The sequence below is a fragment of the Eriocheir sinensis genome, chromosome 52 (assembly GCF_024679095.1).
Source record: "Eriocheir sinensis breed Jianghai 21 chromosome 52, ASM2467909v1, whole genome shotgun sequence".
Lineage (NCBI taxonomy): Eukaryota > Metazoa > Arthropoda > Malacostraca > Decapoda > Varunidae > Eriocheir > Eriocheir sinensis.
Genome location: NC_066560.1, coordinates 9,555,642 through 9,572,745, shown reverse-complemented (window position 1 = coordinate 9,572,745; position 17,104 = coordinate 9,555,642). Strand labels below are relative to the sequence as shown.

The 17,104-nt window shown below is 45.2% G+C and overlaps 1 protein-coding gene across 1 annotated transcript in view; it reads right to left on the bottom strand.

Annotated features, from left to right (window-relative positions):
• Positions 1–4,102: 4,102 nt before the first annotated feature.
• LOC126983037 (probable G-protein coupled receptor AH9.1) overlaps positions 4,103–17,104 on the bottom strand; it is a 15,683-nt gene continuing 2,681 nt past the window's right edge. The window contains exons 2-4 of the mRNA XM_050835471.1: positions 16,224–16,438; positions 6,348–7,254; positions 4,103–6,216 (exon numbers count right to left, since the gene is read on the bottom strand). Coding sequence (XP_050691428.1) covers positions 5,992–6,216; positions 6,348–7,254; positions 16,224–16,231 — 1,140 coding nt within the window. The 5' untranslated portion in view covers positions 16,232–16,438 and the 3' untranslated portion in view covers positions 4,103–5,991. The remainder of the gene's footprint in view (positions 6,217–6,347; positions 7,255–16,223; positions 16,439–17,104) is intronic.

Genomic DNA, 17,104 nt, shown 5'->3' with positions numbered 1-17,104 from the left:
GATAGATGTAGTGAGTCGCATGATTTTGTACCTCCACTTCAGTGCTAAGAGTAATTGTTAACCTGGTAGCAGCGACGGGCCAAATTTGTAGCTTTACCGTGTAGCAGCGACGGGCCAAATTTGTGCCATGATATAAACCCCCCAAAATAGATGATACATAATCTGATCACAAATGCTTTGATATAGTATATTATGAAATGGTTTGAGTGAGGGGTGATTTTTTTTCTAATTTTTCTCGCTTAGAGGGACCATTAAGAAACATGATCCCCGCTGGTACCGGGTTAATAAACGGTGTTGCAGTGACCACCTAGGTACCAAACCACCAGCATCAACAGTATTTCACGGTCCGAGCCTCGGCCAACACTTACCTGGTCTGTTTTCTTATTATGGCGGCCAAGTTTCTCTCGAACCCACGACATGGCACCGCCTTACCGCTGCCCTCCTTCTCGCCGGCCACCACTCAGCTGACTGTCACACACACACACCTGTACCACCATTCACAACACAAGCCCTGACGCTCCCACTGACCCACTCCTTGCACTGTCCCCCTTCACAACGGGTCTCTGAGTGATAATGCTCTTACTTAGTTAAGTATACAATATAACCGAAGATAACATATTAAATTATACAGTGAGCTGAACACACACACACACACACACACACACACACACACGCCGCTCCGATAGCTCAGTCGGTTAAAGCGCTGCGCTGCCAGGCTTCGCGGTGTGGCAGGCAGAGGTTCGAGCCCCGCTCAGGCCGGGATTTTTCCGCTGACATGGAGTGCTTACTGTCTCCCCTTGAGCAAGTGGGATGGGGTGTGCTCTTGTCGGGAGGGTAGGGTAGGGAGGTATTAATCGCTGGAGATTGAAAGCCCAATTAGTGATCGGCCGTGGGTGAATTACACACACACACACACACACACATACACATTTTTCAGACCTTATCTGAGATTAGAAGGCTGACATAATCTCTTCTCTGTCACATAAAACAAGGTTTACAGCTCTTTTTGGTGCCGCCCAAGGATTCTAGAGTATTTTGAGGCGCAGGCTAATTTTATTTATAGTGGTTGCCATGATATACTATAACTCTTGCTTGGTCTATGGTGCCCCCCCCCCCACCCCCCCGTGCTCCACTTGAACGAAGTCGTTGAAGTTAGGGTTGATTGAAGATTTGGGCAGCATGTAGGTTCAGCCAATCGGCGATGGCTTGAAAAATCAGTGCGTGTTTTGGTGGGTGGGAATCGAACCCAAGTCGGGTTCAGGGGTGAGGGGTGAGGGAGAACTCGTCATCAAGGCAAGGCTCAGAAAACTTTCATCATTCGTCATTATCATCATCATTGTCATTATCATTAGCCATTATTAGTTTAGCGCTAAAGATTTCCCAACGATCCCCTCCTTTCGCTGTCCTTTTTATTAGTGTGGCTCACATCATTTTGCTCAGGCTTATCTCCACCGCTGGTTCTTTATCCCAAGCAAACCTCACGCACGCGCCAGTGAGCCGCTAACCTTCCCTGGGCTTGACATTACTTACTGGTCGATGCAACTTACCAGCGGTGTCACCTAAAAATAACGAAGAATCATCTGTCAATGTCGTAGTAATCTCCCACAACACTGATTTTTCTTCACATTTACAGCGATCAGAAACGATATTTTGATTAATCTGCTTGATGGTGAACACCGAGATTGTATACATTATATTGTCTTGATTTGTTTTGATTAGTTATTGGTGTTTTGACAAAGAAACACAAATGACCTCACCGTCAGCCTGGTGTGCCTGCTGCCGCTGCTGCCCATCTCAGGTGTTGTATGGCACCCGCCTCGCAGGGTGTGTCAGCCGGCGACTGCAAGGTCTTGGTGGTCAGAAGGCAGATGTGATTACTATATGCCCCGAAATGCTTGAGGCTATACGTGTGTTCCCTTATCTCGTCCGTTCTCATGCAGCGACATAGCTTCTTGGTCTCAACACATATTTTTAAATTGTTATCTTGTCACCGCTTTTACGCAATTATCGTCTTCAAGGTTGTGTTCGTCACTGCTTTACTTGACTTATGCTGTAATAAAGGTCTAGAGACACATATATCCTCACACCGGCGCCTATGAATCACAGCAGTCCCGTAAGCAGTACTTTCACCAAGGAGACAAACCTGCTTCCAGGCGATCACCAGGACGGACACCTTGTATCGATTCCACTAGTCACTGCACCACTTCACTAATATTATGACGAATAACCAAAGACACGGATGTTTTCACACTGGTGCCTCATAGCAGTGAACAATACCTGCACCAGAAGACACCGGCACAAGCACTTATCATTGACCTGTGCACTATTATAGGTCAGTGCGGGTAGCGGAGGGTAGGCTACAGGCTGCACGGGTCATCCGTCATCTGATATTTGCTCTTTAACTGGCCAGGTGTCAAGGCGTCTGCACTCTGGAATGAGTACCCAAGTGAAACTACTACCTTCGCGACCGTGTAACTGTATAGGCAGAGTGTGGGCGTAAGGTGTATGGATTATTCGCACTATCTAAGCTTTGCTCACTGACTGCCAAGGTGTCTGTGGAGGGCTCCGTCACGTCACTTAATCCCTGGATGATTTATTTTAATTTCCGTGTAACTTTAGGCAGTAAGGTTACAGAATGTCAGTGGGCCGTAGTGCATACGTGGAAGTTCAGTTTTCACACCATAATATTTTGCCTTTTCACTAATGTTCTGATGTCAATGAAAACACGCCCGTGGAACAAGCCATTTCAACAATATTTTCTTCATCCCATCGCCAGGAGAGAGTTGCTAGAAAGGACGGACCCGATGACATTCCAGCACTGTGACCCTGGAACAGGAGGCATCAAGCTGGTTCCCATGGTATAGTGAAAACTGTTCAGATACTTTCGCACGTTTCGGAATGCTACGTACATTTCTCTGCACCTTGGCATTAACGTATTTTTCGTCCCTCATGTTTCATCTTTAGAAGGCGCAGCGGCCCTGGGTGTTCAGCGGCGTGACCTGTGTATATAGGAAGCTCCGTCGCGGGGTTCTTGGGGAGGCCACACCCCTACGATCAGAGCCTGGGCAGGTGCGATAAGAGGTATGCGATAAGTTGCCAGACGAGGCTTAGGGCCGTATTCTCAGACGCTTCCCCCTCCCACATCAACTATTTCCATAGGCCTAAAAGGAGGTTAATCGGGTTTTTATGGTTGTTTCTTCACGTTCATGGCACAGGAGAAAGGTTACACTACCACCAGGGCCCATGGAAATGCCCAAAACTCCTACGAAAGCCTTGTTAAATATGTGTGCTAGGGCTATTATTATTATTATTATTATTATTATTATTATTATTATTATTATTATTATCCTCTATAGCAAATTAAGAAGTTCCCAGATTACCACCACGTGTCTTTTCCTTCTATTCACATTCTTTAGAGTTTATCCCCAACATCCCACTTTTTTATATTACTTATTTGCATTGATCTAGTTACATGTTTATATACAGTAAGAGTAAAATGCTTGTCTTTGTTTTTTCCTCCCATTTCCAACGCAACCTCAATTTCACTTCCTCACCCCATTACTTCCTCCCCTTCTCTGGTGTGTGTGTGTGTGTGTGAAACTTTCCCACGGTATAATGACTGCCACTTCCATCTACTTGACTCCATAGTTCACAGAGGGCGTGCGGGACCGTGCCATCATTTTTTTTTTATAACACGCAAGGAGGCAGCTCAAGGGCAAAGAAAAAGGAAACAACAACAACAACAACAACAACAACATTACAACAACAAGCTGCTCCTGCAAAATGCGTAGTAAAAGAGTAAAAAAACAAAACAAAGGTCAGAGACATTTGGCGAGGCGTCTTGATATCGTCTGCATGTTACCTTGTCCATTGATTTTTATTTGAGCTTAGGATGTGCACCTTTTAAATGCCGCGCAGTGAACTTTTCCTTTCTTCCGCTTCGTAGTCGCTTGGTATGGTATGTACATATAGGTGTAGGTAGGTAGGTAGGTTTGCCAACTCGTACGCTTCTGTCCAAATAGTACTCGGATCAGGAAGGAAACACGTGAGGCAGCTATGACTAAGACACTAAACTCTTGTGGATGTATGGAATGTCATTTTATTGTATTCTATCCATACCGCAATTTCGTTTGACGTGCGTACTAAGTGGAGGGGCATGTACAAACTGGCATACACACCCTTTTCTTCCTCTGTCATAGTCAGGCCTGAACAGGATGTGTGTCTGAAGGGAGAAGCGACAACTCAGGGGGGTCAAACCTGCCCAACCTCAGGACCCTTGGTTGGTATCCTTCCGCCTCTCACGTCAGCTGCATGGTAGGTATGCTCAGACGTTTCCGACTTCCACGTCAACTCTTTCCAAGGCCCGAAAAGGTGATTAGTCGGGTTTTCATGAGTCCTTTTTTCACGTTCATGGTACAGTACCTTTGACAAACTACCATAAAAGTCATAAAAATACCCATAAAGTCATAAAACTACCCATGGAAATATCTGCAACTCCTAAGAATGCCTTGACAAATGTGTGTGCTCGGGCGCCGAAATGCCCATGAACTAAAACCTTGGCATCGGAGTAACACATCCAAAAATTATAAACTTAGGTCAAGGTGAAAATCTGTATTCTCCCTCACCTGTATACCTAGCAATGGGGTCCTGGGAGTGAGCGATTTTATTTCGGAGGCGCATAACTTAGGTCAAGGGGTAAATCTATATCTGTCGTCTCCCGCCGGTAAACCTTTAGCAGTGCAGCACCGGGAGAGAGCAATCTGTGTCGTGTGCCTTGCCTACATTGCCTGTTGCTGCGTCCAAGGCTGAGGTGAGTGGTCCATTGTTGCGGAATGTGACAACAGAGGAGGGTGGATCCAAGCATTTTCATGTAATAGCGGAAATGGTCAATGCAATATATGAATACAGGTAACCGTGTCTATATAATGTTAAAAAAATGATCTCGTCTGGTTACTCTCATAAGAAACAGAAAGACGTCGGGTGTACACATTCAAATGATTCAAGGCCTTATAAGCGTTACACTGACTCTTTAATAATATTCCTATAAGCTAACATTACATACAGCAAACATACAGTGTATCTTTCACGTTTGTTCAGACCGGAAGCCTCCCTTCCCCTCCCCTTCCCCCTTCCGTACGTTCTAGATAATTGCATGAGTGTGGAGAGGAATAAGTGAGTCTCCCCACACTCGGTATCTGTCATAAAGATTGCGCTACGTTATCACAAAGTCATTGCTTCATAGACTAGATAAGTTCAGCGAGCCGAGTGAGTATCTAATCTACCAGCGGTTCTCTAATTTAAACAGGAACTCAGAGCACGTCGCGTACCCAGTTTGAGAACCCTTGATCTGTACAGTGCTGGTCACGGGTCCACTGTGTTCACTTCCCCACTCATGCCTTTGGAATGGTGCTCAACGGTTTCCGACGCCTCGACAGCCACATTCTGCTGTATTACTTGTCCCTGAAGTCTGTCAGTACTTAACATTATCTTCTTAGAGGAGACGTCTTGTCTGACTCCCACATGGTTCGTCAGTACTCCCGTTCCCATATAAGAGCACAACCTCCTATTTACCTTGTTCCCCAGATAGTAAACACACATGAGATAATGCCTGACCTCCGCACAGCCTGCCGTCACCTCGCGTTCCACTCATGAGGCCAATTTCCTACCTATATGTATACGTTTTTCCTCACCTGGCCTGCCAACAACCCTCTGAGTCTATACGCACGAGATCATTCATAACCCTAATTAATGCAGCCTGCCGGGACCCTCTTACTTTCTTATCTGTAGGTCCTAGTCCTTCACACATCCTGCTATCACTACTCTGAATCTGCACACACGAAAGGTCATCCCCAAATCCAATCAATACAGCCATCCAGAACCTTACGTTTACACACACGATGCCAACTCCATATCTTCCTCGTCCCCCATGCGTCTGATACCTCCACCTCACATCTCTATAGGATGACAACCTCTATATGCATATCCTCTATACTAGATCTCCACACACTCCGTCGCCTTGGATGGCTTGTCGTCGGTGGTGGAGTAGGAAGAGCAGTGTGAGGTCTTGGCGTGATCCAACATTCCTCTGGCGCCTCCTCTGACCCGCCGGAGGCACCGCAGCATCTCTTGGCGCACGTCCGGCACGAAGCAGAAGTACAGTACGAGGTTGAGCGACGAGCCGAGCACCTCCAGGGAGTTAGCCACGGCGCGGAATATCTGAAAAGAAGAAAATGATGATGTAACGACAGGAGTGCATATACTCATTACTCCATCTCATGATCAACAGCTGGAGTCAATTAGTTGCCACCTCATGGTTCCTGATGCGAGTGAAGAAAGATGAGCCTTACCTCAACGGCGAGGGGGCCATAGTCGGAGCCGGCTGTGTCGATGAGGGCAAGGACGGCGGCGGGCAGATTGGACAGCAGGAAGGTGGTGACGATGGCGACGAGCGTGTAGACTAGGTGCTGCTCCTGCTGGGCCTTCCCGCTCCCCTCCTCCTTGCCACTAGTGATGTTCTTTCGGCGTGCCATCAGCTTTCTGAAGGCGTAGATGATGCGGATGTTGAGGAAGAGGAGGAGAGAGGCGGGAGCGAGGCGATGGAACAGCTCCACCACGACTTGCCACACGAACCAGGCGGTGCGGGAGGCCATTTCCGCGCCCTGGTAGTTCCAGCCGGTGCCGTTGGCGTTGCAGGTCACCTGCTGGAAAAAGCCGTGCGGGACGTAGAGCAGCACGGGCACCAGCAGTGACAGGCCGATACGTATGTTGGCGAGGCGGGGGGCGCTGATGGCACAATAGCGGCGCGGGTAGCACACGGCGACGAAGCGATCCACAGACAGGCCCACCATGATGTAGGCGCTGGTGCTGGTGAGGGCGTTGAGGATGGGTGTCTCTAGATGGGCGTAGTAGAAGGCCCAGCCGAAGGGGAGGTCGTCGCGTCTGAGGTGGATGAGGGCGGGCACTAGAAAGAGTGAGACGAGCACGTCGGTGACGGCCAACCACAGCAGGTAACGGAAAGTGGTGGCCTGACCCTGCTGCTGCGGCCGCTGCTGCCGCCGCCCGAGGCTGCCCAGAATGACCACGTTCAGCAGGTTGGTGAAGAGGTTGACGGAGACGAGTGTCGGGATGAGGTAGCGGTAAACCACCTCGTGCAACACGTCCAACGTCTCCTGCACTGACTCCTGCAGCGTCTCCTCGGTGGGTCCGCCATCTTGTGAACTGTTGTAGTCCGTAGGAACAGTCGGTTCACACGCCCTGAGGGAGAGAACACTTCGGGGTCATCCAATGCAAAGCAGGAGAACGAAAGTCACCGGAGGCATAACTGGTGATAATATGAATGAACGTGGGTAGCTATATTTATCTATGTATCTAACTACTTATCTATCTACTTATCTATCTATTTATCTATATATCTACGCACACACACACACACACACACACACAGACACACACACATGTCCGTGACTATGTAGTATAAACACACAGAGATCCATATGTGACTAGTTATACAGACAGGAAAGCAAGAGCAGCGGTGTTTTTGCTGCAGGTCTGTCCGGCATGTATCATAGCATGTCGGCATATTTGCAGCGCCATTTCCTTCACTACTCTTGTTACGGAAAAAAAGAGTTGCCCTGAAAAACTGAGCTGAGGAGTGAAAAAATAGGTAGTATATAATCAGAGTTGAGTAATCTCACTGGCAGACTGCATTCCATTCCTGAACGCAGCTCAGTTTTCCAGTGTAACCCTTATTTCTCGACACTTTTCTTTATTTATTCATTTTACGGCATCATTCTCTCAACATGCTTCCCCATCGTAGTTTCTAAGGGGGAGACGCAGAATGACAAGATGCTAACTGGAATGGTAGGCCACGTATTATGTAATTAACCATTTCCTACACTTCTTGTAAAAGCAGAAGGCAACGATATAACTGCGGCATACTCTTCTTTCAACAAGTAACGTATTGTCATGAGAAGAGACTGGCAGGTGCTAGGAGGGGAGGGTGAGTGCTGTAACGCTCGTTCTTGATAGTTAGTTTTGCATCCTCCATCTATTTATCCTTCTTCACACTTGGAGCTCAGCAGTCCCTATTCAGTCTATACTTCACAAGACTATAACAATTGAGATAACATAAATACGACAGGCTGGATTATATGGAACCACTTTGACACGTGAATAAGCTACGCCAAGGATTTGATGGAGAATAGCTACCTAACCATGCACGTTCTGGATATTCATGGCTTCATGTTGGAGCTAAAATGAATGTGATGGATTAAAAACTCGGGTAAGGTAATGCTTCCTTTATGTATTAACCAAGCAAACTGTAGGTAATAGTTATTATAATTGTAAACCAGGGCGTCGCGATTATTTTTTGCTGGATGTAAAAGAAAATCAGTTTTCTTTGTGTATTTTTGCAGCTTCATTCTGAAACTAAACCGACTATGATGAATTTTAGGGCTTAGGAGGATTTCTGTGGCTTGATAACTGAACTAAATCAATTACCAAGGGTCAAAAACGCCAAATAAACGATGTTTCCCTCGTTACACCAATCACCAGGAGGCAGAGAAATCCGTGCACAGTAAATGGCTGATGAATTTCAATGCTTGGGAGGATTTTTAAGTCTTATTCGAACTAAATCAATTACCAAGGAATAAAAAAATAAAAAAAACATAATAATTGATATTTCCCTCGCTGAACCAATCATCAGGAGACAGAGCAGCCATGACACAGTGATTGGCTGATGAATTTCAATGCTTAGTAGGATTTTTAAGGCTAAATAATCGAACTATATCAATTATCAAGGACTAAAAACGCTAAAAAATTGATGTTTCCCACACTGAACCAATCACAAGGAGGCAGAGCAGCCGTGACACAGTGATTGGCTGATGAATTTCAATGCTTTGTAGGATTTTTAAGATTGTTAAGGCTTAGTAATCGAATTTTATCATTATCAAGGATTAAAAACGCTAAATAATTGATGTTTCCCACGCTGAAACAATCACAAGGAGGCAGAGCAGTGATTGGCTGATGAATTTCAATGCTTTGTTAGATTTTTAAGATTTTTAAGGCTTAGTAATCGAATTTTATCATTATCAAGGATTAAAAATGCTAAATAATTGATGTTTCCCACGCTGAACCAATCATTAGGAGGCAAGGCAGTCTGGCGCAGTGATTGGCTGGGCGGGGTGGAGAAGACATGGTGCGGGGTGTCTGCTTTTTCTGGTGGGTTGGTCGCTTGTTTACTCGAGAGCATGTGGAGACAGAAGGAGCCGGCCAACGCTGACGTGGAGGTAAACATTTACTCATCGTTATTTCCAGGTTCATGAGATTGATTTTGCTCCCAAGTCAGGGTGAGGGAAGTTAAGAGACAAGGACAGGGACGAGGGAGGGAAGGAGGCCTGTGTAGGGGTTCGTTATATCATGTGAGCTGTTTCGAGTTCACTATAGACGCCACGAAGTAATTTTCAGCCTCATGAGATTGTTTCTGCTCTCAAGTCAGGGTGAGGGAAGTTAAGAGACAAGGACAGGGATAAGGGAGGGAAGGAGGCCTGTGTAGGGGTTCGTTATATCATGTGAGCTGTTTCGAGTTAACTATAGGCGCCACGAAGCAATTTTCAGCATCATGAGATTGTTTCTGCTCCCAAATCAAGGTGAGGGAAGTTAAGAGACAAGGACAGGGATAAGGGAGGGAAGGAGGCCTGTGTAGGGGTTCGTTATATCATGTGAGCTGTTTCGAGTTCACTGTAGGCGCCACGAAGTCATTTTCAGGGTCACAAGAAGGATAGAGGGAATGTTTTTTGCTCTCAAGTCAGGGTGAGGGAAGTTAAGAGACAAGGACAGGGACGAGGGAGGGAAGGAGGCCTGTGTAGGGGTTCGTTATATCATGTGAGCTGTTTCGAGTTCACCACAGGCGCTACGAAGTCATTTTCAGGGTCACAAGAAGGATAGAGGGAATGTTTTTGCTCTCAAGTCAGGGTGAGGGAAGTTAAGAGACAAGGACAGGGACGAGGGAGGGAAGGAGGCCTGTGTAGGGGTTCGTTATATCATGTGAGCTGTTTCAAGTTCACTATAGTAACCACGAAGTAATTTTCAGCATCATGAGATTGTTTCTGCTCTCAAGTCAAGGTGAGGGAAGTTAAGAGACAAGGACAGGGACGAGGGAGGGAAGGAGGGCTGTGTAGGGGTTCGTTATATCATGTGAGCTGTTTCGAGTTCACTGTAGGCGCCACAAAGTCATTTTCAGGGCCACAAGAAGGATAGAGGGAACGTTTTTGCTCTCAAGTCAGGGTGAGGGAAGTTAAGAGACAAGGACAGGGACGAGGGAGGGAGGGAGGCCTGTGTAGGGGTTCGTTATATCATGCGAGCTGTTTCGAGTTCACTATAGTAACCACGAAGTAATTTTCAGCATCATGAGATTGTTTCTGCTCTCAAGTCAAGGTGAGGGAAGTTAAGAGACAAGGACAGGGACGAGGGAGGGAATTAAGGAGGCTTGTGCAGGGGTTCGTTATATCATGTGAGCTGTTTCGAGTTCACTATAGGCGCCACGAAGTAATTTTCAGGGTCACAAGAAGGATAGAGGGAATGTTTTTGCTCTCAAGTCAGGGTGAGGGAAGTTAAGAGACAAGGACAGGGACGAGGGAGGGAGGGAGGGCTGTGTAGGGGTTCGTTATATCATGTGAGGTGTTTCGAGTTCACTGTAGGCGCCACGAAGTCATTTTCAGGGTCACAAGAAGGATAGAGGGAACGTTTTTGCTCTGAAGTCAGGGTGAGGGAGAAGTTAAGAGACAAGGACAGGGACGAGGGAGGGAAGGAGGCCTGTGTAGGGGTTCGTTATATCATGTGAGGTGTTTCGAGTTCACCACAGGCGCTTCGAAGTCATTTTCAGGGTCACAAGAAGGATAGAGGGAATGTTTTTGCTCTCAAGTCAGGGTGAGGGAAGTTAAGAGACAAGGACAGGGACGACGGAGGGAAGGAGGCCTGTGTAGGGGTTCGTTAAGAGTCCGAAACGTTAAATTAATTATAAGTCAAAAGTTTGTCTTGGTATGAGTTCTGTAAATAGATCTTTGGTCATAAACGACATTGCATAGCCTAGCCTAACGTAGTACACCACAACGATGAATTAGAAAGTACAGTTAAGCTTTGGACAATCGACTATAATCTCCATAAGTCTATTTAATGGAGACTGCTGTGTAGTTTGTATGGTAACCTTCCCCTTCTTCATCCACGGGGCAGGTTTTTCTGAGACCCCCCTCCCCTGTTTGGCGCCACAGGACTCCCTACACCTGCATACACCTGACTCACGCCCCCACACCTGCAGTCTCCCCGGGCCCCATACACCTGCATAGCTGGCACAAGGTTAGGGAGGGTATATTGTTCTTCTGTGGTCATGTTTACGTCAGGAATGGGGGCAGCCACAATCTCCGGAAATATGCCATAGTCACCCATTTTCACCCTACGAAATACACGCTGGTCATCTCCATAATCCCCGTCAGTTATTGCAGTTGGTTAATTACCCCCCCCCCCCCCCCCATGACCTTCCAACCTCCCGGAAAGCCATAAAAAAGTGTGAAGATAAAAAAAAGTACTCGGTAAGGGAAGGGGATGGGGAGCGGGTAGGTTAAGTTAGGCTATGATAAATGTGTGGATATGCTTTGCACTATGCCATTATTGTCAATGGCGGCTGAGGAGGCTACACTCATCTCCACATTCCCCATTAGTTATTGCAGTTGTTTTAAGTAAAAAAAAAAAAAAAATATCAGGCCTCAGTAAAATCAATCTTTAACATTTGTTAAGCTTGGTTATATTAATGTACCCACAGTTAATTTCCTACCTACTGTACAAAGTACTTTTCTTTTGTCATATATTTTTTTACTATCCTTTAAACCTCGCATAAAATTCAAAAGAAATGTAATAATAGCCATGAAATATGTGTGGTGACCCGCAAGGCTGTGGGCAGCTGAGTGGCCAGTGCAATGACATTCGGAAACACAGGCGGGTCGAGGGGGGTGGGGCCCCCCTGTTAGGAGGTTAGTTATACTTTCACCTGTCCTTTAGTGATCCTAAGGGTAGTCAAGGGGGCAAAGTTCCCCCATACGAAAGAGTGTGAACACTCTTATTTGAGTTTAGCTGTGATGAACCATGGGTTATGGCTGCCACAGAGGCTGCCACAGAATACTGTGCGCTACTCTACACTTGTTATGTATGTGTGTGTGTTAGTCTTATTTTCATGGTTAAGTGGTTAGTATGCCTAGCCATGAATCTGTGGCATGAATATGAATCCCGGCCCAGGCAGTTGATGTGCAGCCCACCCAGCTGTTACAAACCAGCCCTTTAGGGCTGGTTAAAAAATGAGTAGCCTAGTTACCTTGGAAAGGTAAACTGTCTTTACCTGGATATCACATTTGCCCTGTGCCCTGGGGTAATGGGTTTTCTTTCGCCCACCACAGGCTCAAGGGCCAATGTGATGCTGATGAGCACTGAGGCCATGCACCACTATAGTGCATGCCCTCAACTTTACCATGGAAGATTTCTTTTTTTTCTGTCCTTTCCACATTCATGTACAGTCGGCTATAGAGAATAGTGACACACTGTCCAGTAAGTTTCGTTCAGAAAGCGACATCTGGCAACCCCTCCACGCGACATGAAAATTATTATATCCTATCGAAATCGTACTTTTGTGGTGATTGGTGGTCACAGGTGCACTCTACATAATTTTAAGATAGATATTTATCAAAAGTGCCCGTCGCTAACGCTTAATAAATATTTTTTCTTTAGGCTCTGTCGCTACATTTTGACACGAGCTTTTAGTTTCGTTCAAATTTAGTCAAGAGCAACTCTAAGTTGTTTATCAAACTATGATACATTTAAAAATATGCTGCACTTATTAGGGGAGATTGTTATGCCTTTTAACTAAAAACAAAAAATTCCTGACAGCCGAGATCTTGTTCTTTATAATTTTTTTAATACGTAATAATAGGCTATAAACGTTCACATGATGGCGTCGTCGACCGCGGGCCTTGGCTGGAGCAGCGGTATTCTATTAAAGCCCTTATGTCCGCAGGCACTGCAGTTGAGCTGTCACGTCAGTGGCTGTGGAAACGTATAAATTTTAATACCTAAAAAAATAGGAGAGAGAGAGAGAGAGAGAGGGGCTGGGTGGGGACGGGAGACATGTCCATCAGCGAAAAACGAAGGGGTCAGCTAGTCAGCGACGCCCCGAGATCAACACACACACACACACACACACACGTATTTATACTTTGATATTACGTAATCTTCACTGAGAAATGATTTTAGATTTTTAATGATCTCCTGAACTGTCTTTGAGGCTTTATAGTAACGGGAATTAAGGCTGCGAGTTAAACAGACCCTCAAGCCTATTTGCTGTTTGATGGTAAGGAGCATGAACTACTGCCTGCCCCTGTGAAGGACAGCATTGCACGCGGTATTTTCAAAGTTTAATAAGAAAGTGTTTCGGACTGTTCGTGATGTTTTACCTCGTCGTCATCATCATCATCATGTAGAAGACATTCATTATCGCATTTATAAATTGAATTCATGTAATCTTGTATATTTCTAACTACATTATATTATAATATAATATAATATTATACAATATTATAATTTCACGGTCACACACACGATACACACTGAAACGAGTCACTAACAGCACCAGTGAATGCGTCACCGTGGTAAAGTTGCCAGATACCGCCACCAGGCTAAACATTCTGAAAACCGTGACACTACTCTCTAGCGTCGACTGTACACTGTGACCTCAGTGTGCTTCATCCCATCTGTAACTACAAGAGGATGATGCTGATAAAGAATTTTTATTTCTTCTTTGACCCTTAATAACAGGAGCAGTAGTTGTAGTTAGTGGTAAAATGAAATAATTTTTTTAATGTTTTAATTGTTTATTATTTTCCCAAATACATGCCTGTCTGTTAGAGACACAGATAATGGTAGCAAAAATTAACGGTATGATACATATGACATTATCACCTTTGGAGTGCCATTTATCATACCAAGCAGCAGGGTGTTAAGCTTTAGAAATTTAGAACAAAGTCAACAGGTACAGTCTAAGGCAGAAATAACTTCCAGAAGATGATTTATACCACCTCTATATCAGGTTACTATCAGCTGCAAGGTCTGGTGCTGAAGTTTTCATTTAAGAATGAATAGCCTGGGAAAAGTTTGACTTCACAACACAAATTCAGGGTAGGCTACACCTCTGTGGTGTACTGGTTATCACACTTAGCTACTCTTTGTCTCAGCTTGGATCTCAGCTTGCACTCCTTGCTCTACCTCCAGCAGTCATCAGCTTTGCAAAGTTGGAGGGAGAATTAGCCTTAACTGAAGCAATGGGATGCAACATTTTTTATTATTGGAGTGTTGCATTATGTTGTTTCTTTTACATTTGCTCATTGCAGTGTTATTGTTAGCTCTCCACCCGCTGATCTTATCCAAACAGTTTTGGACCTGCATGGGATCGTGGCACCAGTTTTCTAATAAGTTTAAATCAAATAACATGGTGATTGGTGGCTTATTACTTTGGGCCCCTTATGCATCTTCCTTCCTCAAGTCCTCTCCAAACTGCATCTTTCATTCTTTGAAACACAATCCATCCTTTAACCTCTTGGTCCGTTTTCCATGAGGTGCAGTCAGCAACAGTACATGTGTAGACTGGCACTGCAACACATCTTTTGTTGTTGGTGTTGTTGAAGGACTGTGCCAGGGCAAGACCTACTCGCCCAGGTAGTGTCCTGTGTGGTGGTCACAGGCATTGTAGCTGGCCGCTCCTCCTCAGGAAGGCACAGGTGAAACTATGTAGGAGTACTCGGTGGGAGTGGATCAGGATGTCAACAGTGTGAACTTCAGTACACAGGCTGGTGTGCAACAAGTTGTTGTTGTTGAAGGTCTGTAATGATCGAGAAGACCATACCCTTCCTGGTGTTGTCCAGGGAAGTGGTCGCCGGTGTGGTAGTTGGGCTGTCTTCCTGAGGAAGGCACAGGTAAGGCGGATGACTGATGGTGGTTGTGGTGGGGGATGTACGCCTTTGGGAGGAGTTAGTGTACCACTGATTTGGGACACATGTTTTGTCGTGGCAGAATTTTGTCCCTAAAAATATCACTTTCACAAACAGTAAGAGCATTTTATTTTTTCTTAGCACTAGTCAGATAAAGACTATTCACAGTCAGATAAAGCCTGACTAAATAAAGCATTGGTCTATGGTGCATTAGGGTAAAAATTGTATCAAAGCAGTAATTGTGTCGTCGGAGACTTGGAGTGGATATCAGACCAGATGCACCTATAAAGCTTGTAATAACTTTCTTTGGGTGCATCTTCTTAAACCACATGTAGGCAACTAGTATAACAATTGATAAATAATGTTTTATAGATATTAGTTGTGATGCATCAATATGTATCATGTGAGGGTTTGTATTAATGAGTGACCTTAGGAGGTTGATGGAGTTTGATACTAATACAGCTGGCAATCACTGGCATCTCAGGAGTTTGTGGCTGCCCCCATTGGTGGAAATGAATCACATTTCCTCAGCTGTGCTAGATGATTAGTTCTTTATTATAATGATTTTAAACTTTAAATTTTGTAAATGTTTTGCTATCTAGGTGTAATTTTTCTATATTTTTCTTAAGAATTTGACAGAATTGTAAATCAATTGTTTTAATCGTTAGGAAGTATTGTTTTTATTGAGGTGATTTGAAAATTTTCTTCCTCTTGATGCAGTTTTCTAAATCTGTTTTTAAAGCTAAGTGAAAGAGTGTTGTTTTTTATTGGTCATGCTCGCTTTCAGGATGTGAAGGCAGTAAATAATATTATTTATGGTATTCTCTACATTTTTTGCTTTGTGTTGTGTAATAGCTTTAGTGTGTTATTCCAGCGATGTGAAACTTTCCTTGCATTTTTTATTGTTTCATTGTTTAGCGGCCAGGTGGCTCAGTGGGTAGTGTGCTTGGCTTGGGACTAGGAGGTTGAGAGTTTAATCTTTGCTCAGGGCACCTTCTCCATGAAGGGGAAATGCTGTCTCATAAGTCATAACCCTAGTAGAGTTTTATGGTCTTAGTTACCTAGCTTAAGAGCATTTTTTAGTCACATTTTCAAAGTTATATTTTGGTGGGCGATACCATTCAGCATATATTAGTGTGTGTGTGTGTGTGTGTGTGTGTGTGTGTGTGTGTGTGTGTGTGTGTGTTTTTGGGGGCTAACCTGAGCATGGTAGATGGAAGTGGAGGATGGCTGGGCAGGCAGATGACAGGAGTGGATGGTAGAGGCTGCAGGGGAAGAGGCAAAAGGTCCTCTTAGCAGTCAGCAGCCCCCTTGGCAGGTGCAGGATGGCCCAGACTTAGGTGGGGGTGGCTGGCAGGAGCTTAGGGAGGTGTGTTGACGTGGGCGCGGGTGTGGGTGTGGAGACTTTGGTGGCTCTGTGGGGAAAAATGCTTTGTAGTTGCTACCACTTTGCTGAAGGAGGAGGTGGTGGCGGTGGTGGTGGTGGAGGAAAAGGATAAGAAAAGATGTGAAGGAGGATTCAGTAAAGGAAGGGTATGTGGATGAAGGGAAGGAGAGAGAGAGAGAGACGCGTGTGGACGGAGCCTTAGCGCACCCAACTTTTTTTTATAAGCAAACACACACATACACACACATTTACACACACACACACACACACACACACACACACACACACGATAACATTCTCAGTGAGCGATGCTGTTCACCGTAATGTTCGCCTTTGTTGTCGTTTGTTCTATGTCAGCGAGGAACAAGAGCGGCCACTCGATGTCATATTTGCCCAGCCATTATAGACGTTGAAAGGGAGATGGAGGAGGAGGAGGAGGAGGAAAGGAGAAAATTGAGTCATAGGAGCAGGAAATGGAGAGGAAGTGGAGGAGGAGGGAAAGGAGTAATAAGAAGCCAGGGAGAAAGTTTACATAAATGAAGAAAAAGATGAGCAGGAAAGGGTTAAAGGGAAAAAAAGGAGGGGGAGGAAGGAGGAGAAGAGAAGAGTAGGACGAGTAAATAGAAGAAAGAAGGGGAAAGGAAGGCGAGGACGAGGTATAAGAGAAAGAAGAGGAGTAAAGCAACAAAACAAA